This window comes from Lactuca saligna, chromosome 8, assembly GCF_052625555.1.
Source record: "Lactuca saligna cultivar CGN05327 chromosome 8, ASM5262555v1, whole genome shotgun sequence".
Lineage (NCBI taxonomy): Eukaryota > Viridiplantae > Streptophyta > Magnoliopsida > Asterales > Asteraceae > Lactuca > Lactuca saligna.
Genome location: NC_136424.1, coordinates 83477604 through 83488534, shown reverse-complemented (window position 1 = coordinate 83488534; position 10931 = coordinate 83477604). Strand labels below are relative to the sequence as shown.

General features: G+C 34.3%; 2 protein-coding genes across 2 annotated transcripts; one reads left to right on the top strand and one right to left on the bottom strand.

Moving 5' to 3' along the window:
- The first annotated feature begins 3626 nt into the window (after positions 1-3626).
- LOC145011098 (Concanavalin A-like lectin family protein) lies at positions 3627-5085 on the top strand. Its single transcript, XM_078969729.1, has one exon. The coding sequence runs from the start codon at positions 3874-3876 to the stop codon at positions 4921-4923; it is 1050 nt and encodes a 349-aa protein (XP_078825855.1). The 5' UTR covers positions 3627-3873; the 3' UTR covers positions 4924-5085.
- Positions 5086-6328: 1243 nt separating this feature from the next.
- LOC145011097 (O-fucosyltransferase 28-like) lies at positions 6329-10112 on the bottom strand. Its single transcript, XM_078969728.1, has 7 exons — positions 9243-10112; positions 8400-8472; positions 8165-8235; positions 7926-8014; positions 7698-7830; positions 7379-7611; positions 6329-7295 (listed from the first exon to the last, which is right to left on the bottom strand). Exons 1-7 carry the CDS (start codon positions 9864-9866, stop codon positions 6557-6559), a joined length of 1962 nt encoding a protein of 653 aa, XP_078825854.1. The 5' UTR covers positions 9867-10112; the 3' UTR covers positions 6329-6556.
- Between the last annotated feature and the right edge of the window lie 819 nt (positions 10113-10931).

Sequence of the window (10931 nt, the reverse complement as noted above, 5' to 3'; positions counted from 1 at the left end):
TACGTCTTTTATGCTGAGTGCCCTCCGTGTTTTTATTTTTTTTTGTTCTGACACTAATTTTAAGGGCACGCAATAATGCGTCACCTAAATCCTTAATTTTTTTTGAAGAGATGACACTCTTTTACTGTCACTCTCTTTTGCGTAACATAAATCAGTGAGTGTCATAGTTTGGGCGTCGTAAAAGGCTGTTTTTCTAGTAGTGATGCCTAGCTTTTATCGAAAATAGAAGAAGTGACAAGACTTTCATGCCTTGTCTATTCCACATCCATGCTTGTCTCCGTAAGCTATGCTTTAACTTACTTTATGTAAGATGCTTTATTAGCTTTTTTCTAGTATAAAAGTTAAGGTATGGAAGCATAAGACTTCACTTCTTGCAAGCATTCTTCTTCTTCCTCTTGGAGTGCCAAAAACGAGAGATCCTTGCTCTCTATGGGGCTACCAAATTTCAAGTTTTGCAAGCCTCCATTATCCTCCATTCTCTTGCATTTGGAGGTTTAAGAATGTCCCTTTGTTGCTTCACCTTTGAACATATATTTGGTATATATTTCAAAGGCTTATGAATAACAAATTACAGGTGAATACTAGCATGTTTTGATGGTTCTACTCTTACTTGGTGGATACTTGTAAAGAACTCTTGTTTTAGAGTTTCATGCCACACTTTATCAACTTCCAACCTCCTATGAGGATCAAAGTCTTCAAAGGTTGTTATGATTTCCCTTATATGGTTGTTTTAATCTTTCTAACTCTTGCAAAATGATCATTGGTGGGTAAAATAGTTTTAGTTTTATTCAACAATTTAAAGCTTCCATTGTCAATTTTACAGGTTGTGAAACCGGATTTTTGAATAAATGCCCAACAGTTTCCATCACTGAAGGTTCATAGAAGAGCAACCACCCGATCCATGCGTAGGGGTAAGGGGGTGAGTACGGATCGATGATTTTAAGGCGACAACTGGAATCACACAGTTGTTGCTTCAAATTTCGCGTGTGTCCAGATGTTCCAGGTTTTACAAACTCCATCTATTCCTATTGGATCGATATTCGACATCTATATCTCCATCTTGTCTGCAATTTTGAAGCTTTTTTGGGGAGGGTTTTGTATAGTTGGATTAAAGGCGATGAAATGTTTGAAAATAAAGGGATCAAAATAACAATAAATATAGACTTAGATAGATTCAAGGATCGTGTTTATCTAATACTTTCTGAAAGCTGTCATTCGTCCCTTTTACCTAGGGTACACGAATTTAGAAGTGGGATAATCCAAGAATAAACCATTCCGAATTACAAGCCTAATTCAGATTGAAAACACAAAATACCTTGCTTGATGTGTTAGTGAGAGATAGAGAAATTATGATATAATTTCGAGTATATGAATGTTCAACCCTTTACCGGAACCAGAAAAAAGTTCTTATACTAGAGGGAAAAGTGGATACAATCGGTTAAACAAAAAATGGCGCCATAACATGGTAATTATTGGAGACAACCAATACCTACACCATAGCTAGGGGTTCTGCCCCTTGGACTCTAGTAGGAGCGCTGCCCCTAGACCCCCTAAGGGGTTGTAGCCCTTTGGAACCCTGCACCTAAGGGCGCTGCCCTCAAACCCCCTGTAATCCTAAGTTCATATTTTTTACACCAAGTGTGCACCCCACACCTCCAAACTCGGTTAACAAACGGAGTTCGACATATCTCATTATTGATAATAATTATACAAAAATATGTTGATAATATTAAAATCATCAATATGAAAAAGGGCTGGCAGCCTCTATAAGGAAGACAATAAAAAGGGTCCCTCCGAATTGGAGTAAAATAGAGAGAGAGAGAGAGAGAGAGAGAGGAATTAAATGAGACCCCTAATTTATTTTCTTAATAGATAAAGATAATTAGAAATTTCAAAAATAAATTAAATGGATTATATAATCATTTTATGTTGTTAGAGGTTAATCATGCAACATTTTACGTTTTAAATGACCATCCGAGTTTATATTTGAAAATAAAGAGTAAATGTATTTTGTTTTTTTTTGCCAAATACAAAAGGGCTATTTTTTTGCCAGAAACTTTCAATGTTGTTTCCGAATCGATAAATATGACATTCGTAGATAATAAAAGGATGAAAAGCCCGAGCTTTGCCCAGACCATTTTTTTTTTCATGTTTTTATGAAAAAATGTGAAAGTTTTGACTGCAATGACCAGAAGTGTCAAAATAACTAAAAAATTAAAGGGTGAGATTTAACAACTTTTTAGAAAAGGGATCAAAGTTGTCAAACCGTTAAAGTTTTGTGACAAAACTTTAAATATTAAAAGGTTCTAAAAAAGTGTAAAAATATTGATTAGAATGACCAAAAGTGTCAAAATTGCTAAAGAATTAAGCGTAAAGTTGCCAAAAAAATCATCCAAATTTACTATTCGTAACTTTGAAGCCCAACAATTGTATAGGGACCTGTTCTATAAAAAAACAGGAAGTTTACTATTCCTAACATTTATATATATATATATATATATATATATATATATATATATATATATATATATATATATATATATATATATATATATATATATATATTAATTTCATGTGTAGTAAACCTATGCATCCGACCACCCACATATTCTTTTGTGCTCCTTTCGTTTTCTTCCAACAACAATTAACAATTTTAAATGGAAAATTCACGTGAAATAAAGGGAAAAAGTAAAGTTTTCAATTTATTCTACGTATCCTAGTAACAGCTGTCCCCTACGGAATTACAGTTTTTGCACATATGCCACTTCACTTTCCGTATTTACAAAAAACCCGGTAAAGTAAATTTTATTGTAATCAACTCATTTTACGGTAATACTTACAAAGAGTGGCTGTTTATAGATTTTTTTTTTTTTTATTTATATTTATTTTATTTTTAAATTTAATTTTTACATTTGATGGCGAATAAATTCATTTGATCTACAAATACAATGGGTATAAGGATAAAACTATAGATGGTTCTTTATGTACTTGTATCATATGTGATATGTATTTACAAACATAAAAAATTAAATATTTTTTTTGTATAAAAAGTTAGAATATAGTGATGATCACTTAATTAATGTTGTTATCTCTTTTTTTGAGACACTGCACTATATTTAACTGTAAATACATATCCAAAGATATGTATATGTACATGATAACATGAACCAAGTAAAGAACTATCATATTGAATTAAAAAGATGTATGTAAATACATATCTTCGTAACAACTAAAACAACTAAGTTATGAGAATCAACGAAGATTCTTTTGTCCCTCCATGACCTTTGATATTCTTTTACAACTAATTCCAATATATTGTATATAAATGTTGTCTTTTAACCATTCAAATAAGAAACATATTTCACCTTTGAATATTAATTCGGTCTTTTTTATCTATGACCCAAATTAAACATCTGCCAACCTTTACTTCTATTCTTTTTTAGAAAGAGAGAAAAACAAAAAGAGGATTCGATATGTTATAATTTTTAAAGATTTGCCGAATTCGGAGGTGGTCTTAAATGAAAGGAAAGTGAGATTGGAGGTAGCAAAGTGTAAATAAAAGAAATGTGAGGACATAGTAGTAAAAAGATTCCACCCCACCACCCTTTTATTCTTCTACTCCCAAGTCAGCAACCACTGAACAAAAAGTGAGAGAGAATCAGAGACCCCTGCAGTAGCAGAACCCACTCAAATAAATCCCCATATTTAATTTTCACAACCTCCAATCTCTCTCTCCCTCTCTCTCTCTCTACCATTCCCCCACAAGTTTATCATCTTCAATCCTCAAACCCTAGCATTAATTCCTCAATGGGTTCTTCATATATTCCGTTTTAAAGTTCAGAAACAGGAGAAATTTACATTTACACAGGAAACATGGCCGCATTTCCCAGCTCAAGGTACTTCATAGTCCTCTATTTCTTGACCCTTTCCTTCGAATCCCTACTCGCAGACACCAATTCGTCTTTTTCTTTCAAGAATTTTGGTTGGAATTCAAGTTTTGAGTCTGTTCTTGCACTTTATGGTGATGCAAAAGCTGTTAACGATGGTTCGTCTCTACAACTCACTGCTCCATCAGTTTCTAGTGCTGGTCGAGTGATTTACAAAAACCCCATCAAGTTCTATGGTGGAATCCCCAAGAAATTGGTGTCGCTCTCCACATACTTCTCGTTTTCAATTTCGCCGGACTCGAAAAATGGAGATGGTTTAGCTTTTGTTGTGTTTTCAGATGGGTATCCCGTGGATCTGTTCGACGATAATGGGTCATTCGGGTTGCCAAATGGGGATAATTTCAAGTTCTTAAGTGTCGAATTTGACACATCGATGGACGATAAGTATGGTGATATGAATGAGAATCATATCGGGATCGATTTATCTAGTTTTGTGTCGTTGAAAGCAATGAACTTATCTTCCGTCAATTTGGGACTCAAAAGTGGTAATCGATTGCAAGTTTGGATCGATTACCAATCAAGTTCAAGGCGATTGGAGGTTAGATTGAATAGATATGGTGAAACCCGTCCTGTTGACCCGTTGTTATTCCATCGAATTGATCTGGCTAAAATCTGGCCTGGAAATGAGGGTTTTTTCGTGGGGTTAACTTCATCAAATGGGAACTCTTCACAACTCTGTAATCTGTATTCATGGAGCTTTAAAACAAGGCAATCACCAGATTGGATGCATTCTGAACCTTTGGATCCTATGGTTTTCAAAGAAAGGGAAGAAAACGAGATCAAGATTCATAAGAAAAGTGATTGTGTTATGAGGATTCTTTCTGCCCTCATACTTGGAATCGGATTAGGAGCATTAGGAAGCTTTATTGGTATGTTTATGTGGACAATATTTGCAAAAAGACGACCGATTGCCCCTGAAGATTATGCTATGAAACATGTGGTTCTTAATAAATCCTCATCAAATGAGAAGCAATAGGTAAGAAAGAAGCATTTCACTAGTTGTTTAGATGTTATTCCATATTTCTTGTGAATTGTAAATGGATTTTGCTTGTGGTGATCTTGTAACTGTTTGTTGTTATCGTGTTACTAAATTTCAGTTATTAAATCTTCTGAATCTAGTGTTTGTTTTGTTTCTAAATTCTAATTATGCTATGCACAAGATGATGATGGGTTTTTTTTGGTAGCATATTGTTTTCTTTTTTCATTTAAAAAATAATCTAATTGATATGTTGGCCTCAAATCACATAAAGAAATCCAAGATAGTGTTTTAGTGGCATTTGAATAGTGAATGCTTTTTGTGTTTTATTAGCTTTAGCATGTAACTTGTTTCTTACTTGATAACCACAGATACAAAGTGCTGATTCGGATCTGGAAAGTACGCACTTTACATTATTTAATTGGGCTAATTCTAATTCACAACCGATTTTATATTATTTTTGTTTATTTGGGTTACAAACTAATTTCTTTGCAAGTAGGGTGTTTCTTAACATATTAAAAATAAAAATGTTAATTTAGTAACACAAAGCATACCAATATCTACATCCTGATTAGATATATACATAAAGGTTATATATCAATATCAATCAAGGTTATATATCAATAAAGCCTATATATCAATAAAGGTTATATATCAATATCAACTAATTTAGTAACATATTAAACAAGAAAGTGATATTTCCACTTAATAAATTGATTCATCAACTTGAAATATATGTTTTACTAACTTGTACGATAATTGCAAATATATTGTAACTTATATGGATTAATCAAATTATTAAGTGGAAATATCATATGTCTACGTAGATATATACTACGTAGATATATACATCAAGTCATCAACTTTAAAAAGTGGTCAAAGTATAGTGATCTTTTTAACAAAAAGGTCTAACAATTTAGTAATGAGAGAAAAATTTACTACCTAAACTATTTGGCATGGTTCATATTCTATCTTTTTGGACGGAAGAAAAAAACAGCAAATTTTATATTACTGCCACAAAGACTGTCATGTACTGTGATATCATATTATGATATATTCATATGGTTGTTCGATCTTTTTGGTTGTGACAAAATACTGTAATTTTTATGCTATTGATATTAGTTGTAGTCTCAATCTGATCCAAAACAATACAGATGAAGATGGATGGGTAGACTCTTTGGGACCTCTGTACCTGGTTTAGTCGATTGTCGTGGGGTCATTGTCACTTGACATGTAGCAAAACAATGACAAGAGATGCATTAAAGAACCGGTCCCGGGTCATCGTCCTAACACGGTCCTTAAGCCTAATGGCATCTTGTCCTTCTTATTTCTCTCATTAACAAATCAAAACCATCTTTATGTTCCCGACATTGTAGAGCAAGTTTCACCAAAGAAAAAAGAAAAGTAAAATGAATGTGCAATACTCTTAATACCTTTTAAATTTTAAACAACGTAAGCAAAAAAAAAAAAAAAAAAAAATACCCGAATAAGCTACCCATCTCTGTCCAAACCCGTATTCGCCTTGTTCCTAAAATCTACGTTTTTTCAAAAAATTTCAACGTTTAATCCTATGTCACGGGGCTACCCTCTATACGCGTGTTTTAATTACTGTACAACCGACACCAAAAAATAACTATTTAGGTGACCGAAGCGAATTCCCACTGCCCGGTTTTTGTTCGGGCAGTACATGACTGCTTTTCTTCTTTGAAACACCACAAATACACCCGGGAAAAGGGTTGGCATAAAAACTCTCTTCCAATTTCGGAGACGGACCAGGCCTCCTTTTGTAAGGTGCGCCGATCCGGTCCTTATGAATGAGCTTTACTTGGGAACAAAACTGTTCCCAAGAAAGCTCACCTTTGTCAAACTGATCAATCAGTCTGACAAAGTTTAACCTGTCAGGGCTAATCGTTTTCAAGAAACCCTCAAACCGGCGGTGCCCTTGAACCGCCTTAGCCATGTTCCCGTCATACGAATAAGCAAACACGTCGCTTTTAAGCGCAACAATGTAGTCGAGGGCGGCTAACCGGTTTTGAAAATGTTTAAGGGTGGTTAACTCTTCTGGGGTTGCAAGGGTAGAATGTGAAAAGACGTTTGGGTACTCGCTTCTGAAGGCGTCCATGCTTTTATTACCGTAGATTTCACCAGCAACTATGTAGATTTTGGTGTTTGTGGGGTACCCCATGGCTTTTAGGAACAAAGCAGCTTCTCTTGGTGACATTGGACACCCTCCTTGTTGTCTCTTTTCAGTGCCATTGATGTCTTTTTCTTTCCAATGCTTCACATTATATCTCATTGTTTCAAGTTCTTGATGTTCTTCTGTTGTTAGGTTATGGCTGCAGCCTGTAAATGCCAGCATATCCTTCTCATACCTGCAAATTCATATCGCATGAATTCATTCGTTCATTGATTCTTTATGTTACAAATTAAATTAATCACTTGGCGTTTTTGCTACCTTAAATGTAAAGCGATATAGGGTTCATCATCGCTTCTTAGTCTAGCAACGAGTTTTTTACCGAGGCTTTCGATCTCATCTGAGTAACGAAGAGCCTCGTAATTTGCGCGGCATCTGAGCTTTTGATAAGACGACGGGAGACCATTGTTGACCAGCCTTGAATCGGAATGAGTAAATTTCACCACTTTGTGTTTTCGTAATAATTGCCTCATTTCCCCTCTATAGTAACTTGCCTAAATCATTAAAATATATATATATTTTTTAATATATTTTTATATTATGGTTTCAAAGATTGATGTGTATATATATATATATATACCTTTGACCACGAAACTGGAGCCTTGTCAAATGGCTTTTGGGTTTCGTATTCTGGTGGTAAAGACTCGACAATATGGACATCATCTTTCAAATCATTGATGAAATGTTTCCAATCAAAAATGTCCTTAAAATCACTAGAAAAACGAAATGTGACATTAGTTACTTATTACTGAGTTATTTACTGTGATTGAAATTTGAATGATAGAGTAAAAGTTGATCGAGATTTTACCTGGGATCTGTCCAAAATGATTGATGATCAAGAGATGGGAGAACGAGAGTGGCGTTCATCATCTTGGCGATAGCCACCATGTCACATATCTGACGTTATAAATAAGGTTGGTTTTATTAAAAGTAGATATCTGAGATATATAATAATAATTAACATTGGTTTAACCCTTACTAAAAATAGAAAAATTGTAACATTGTAAGAATTCTTAAAATAACAAATTTGGAGGGATAAGAACTCACCCCTGTCCTCATTTGGTTCAATCCGCCGTTAGCATGAACGAGAAGATATCCGTTTGTTATGGAGCTGCTCTCTAAAATGTAAAATAAAAAATCAGAATATCTTTCCAGAAATTAATAAATAATTGTCATTGAAATAAATATAAGTTTATCTATTCTTATTTGATTTTATTCAAATGTAAATATAAAAAATTATAATTTGTTTACAACTGAAAAGCCTAAAATAATCGTGACTTACTGCTTTGATTCCGAGGTCTAGCAATGCATTGATGATAGCGACTGCTGTTTGATTTCATCCAGATTTCTGGGGCCTAAGGAAACAAAATAAGTTGTTACAATTTATAAATTATTTATACAAGTAATTAAACTATAAGCTTAAATAAGATCTAAATAACAACAATAGCAAGTATTTATGAGGTTATTAAATGGCTACCATACTCTTTGTTATTTGACTGCTTGGTCCTTGATTTATTTAGACTCAAAAGTAGAAACTGGTATGGAACAAGGGTAAAACGGTACTTTAAGTAAACAGCTGCCCAACGGTCAATAAAAGATCCACGTGGGCAGGGTTTTCACGCGGTTTGGTTTATGTGTTTTGTCAAACGCACAAATGACAAAACATTCCACCAATTGAATACGTTGGCTGCCCATCACTTATTTTTATGGGTCAATCCATAACGGAAAATTTATTACTTTATAATATCAAATGACTTTTTTAACCTTCTTTTATTGTCCTTTCTTTTCTACGTATTACAGTTTTATACGCATGAACTATATTGTGTTTTGATTTTTGTATATAAAGCAGAAGTACAATAAATCATTTGTTCAACAGATTATTTTTTGATTGGCACATTTTTTAATTTTCTTTAAGGTACATAACAAATTATTTTGTTTGGATTATTTAGTTACTGATATTTTGAATAAAACCATGTCAATACAGAAAGAAATAATATTTGCCCCAATTTAATGAATAAATTGACAAATAATTTGTTAACCGAATTAAAAAATATAATAATAACAAGAGAATTAGTTGATTGTTGTTATACATGGTTTAAGTTGAAAGGTTAATAAGCAAGCTTACAGGATTGTAAAGGGACTTCTCATACACCCTTTTAGGCATGGAAGATGTTGAGGAAACAATGTCTGCTAAAGCTCTCTGAGCCTTGATTATATCGCGTTTATAGTCCCTCAAAATCAACATTTGGGCGTTGGAAGCTCTCCTCCCCACCACCTCCACCTCCATCTCCGCCACATTGGTTACGGCCATGTATGAAAACTTAACAAAAACACTTAAACCCACCAGAAGAATGAGAATCCCGAGCACCGTGCGCCTGAGATTGTTCCCTAGCTTTCCATAATTACGAACCTCAATCGAGCCTTTTCGGTTGACGTTATTATTGTTACTGTTATGGTGAATCTGGATGTGATTGGCGGTGTAGCTACGAAAACAATCAACGGCAGCTTCCGCTATACAGTCGTTGATGTTCTGATGCCGGTGTTTCTCCTGTTGCTGTTGTTGCTGTTGATGAAGATGAATGGGGTGTCCCATTCCCATTCCAATTATGTTGTTGTTGACAGCGTCGGAGTCTGTGGATGCCGCCGCGACATCGTTTGTTTGTTCCAAGCCACGGCGGCGGTGGGCTGATACACCCCCGAATCGTGGACTGCCGGTGGTGGATATGGGGGTGGCGCCACCGGTTGTCATCCAATAAATTAATTAGTGATCACCAAAGCAACAAAAGACAGGGAATCTCGAAATCGAAACAAAAGAAACGAAACGTGAAATTAAGGATCGAAAATCGGTAGATTGATAGGAGGAGTGGATTTGGGCGTTGGAATGAAGGGATTAGAAATAATATTGAATTTAAAAACAGGGTGGAAAGCGGAGAGTGGAAAAAGGCGTAATAAAAGGCGGCCACAAGGGTGTTCGTGTTCGTGTTCATGTATCATTTGTGGTAATCGGTGTATTTATAGTCATCCCTCTTCCTACGCGTAAACGTTAACACAGATCGTTGAATTTTAAGAATGTTTTCTCTTCGTTTCTTTCTAATTCTATGGAAACACTTTTCTCTTGTGGATAAATAAATATTTTACAATATTAAAGTTAGTTACATATTTATAACAAAAACCTTATTAATAACATGTTACCATAGTAACTAACTCAGTGTTTGAAAATTACATTTATAATTACTAATCACAATCGCGAAAGAACATGAAGTTGATACCAAAGCTAGACACGCAACAACATGTGGAGTAATGTGTAATTGACAACTTGAAGGACATCTTTACTATGTTTCAACGTTTTTAACAAATTCATCTTTTGACGGAATTTAACCCTTTTTCAGTTAATAAAGGAATGTGTATATATGCTAAGTTTTCAATCATTTTTTTTGTAAACTATAGTTACCGATAAAAAATAAAATAAAGAGTGTAGCTATCTAAGTGCTAATAGTATCGATGAGATTTGAATATAAGTGGAAAGTGTTGATGCTCATGAATGATTCAACTGTTGTTTTTGATGATACGCAACCATTTGATAAATTGGAAAAAGCAAAGTTGGAGAAGAATTGTTCACCTGATGGTCTAAGCTACTACGTTTCATCTATGGAGCATTTTGTTTCATGTTTGATTTCGACATGGCCTCATGAAAATCGGACGAAATCACTTGGAACTCATGAGAGATTATATTGGACCCAATGGGCATACTAAGCTATAGTTTTTGTCATATAATTTTCTTCAATGATTTTCTTAAAGATTAAGCTCTTTCTAT

What these genes read in the sequence shown, in the direction of transcription:
- LOC145011098 (XM_078969729.1), top strand. Translation starts at nt 3,874, where the DNA reads ATGGCCGCATTTCCCAGCTCAAGGTACTTCATAGTCCTCTATTTCTTG.
- LOC145011097 (XM_078969728.1), bottom strand. Translation starts at nt 9,866, where the DNA reads ATGACAACCGGTGGCGCCACCCCCATATCCACCACCGGCAGTCCACGA. An exon ending in AGAAGTCCCTTTACAATCCT is followed by an intron (nt 8,473 to 9,242) that starts GTAAGCTTGCTT and finishes TTGTTTCCTTAG; the next exon opens with GCCCCAGAAATCTGGATGAA. An exon ending in TATATCGCTTTACATTTAAG is followed by an intron (nt 7,296 to 7,378) that starts GTAGCAAAAACG and finishes ATGAATTTGCAG; the next exon opens with GTATGAGAAGGATATGCTGG.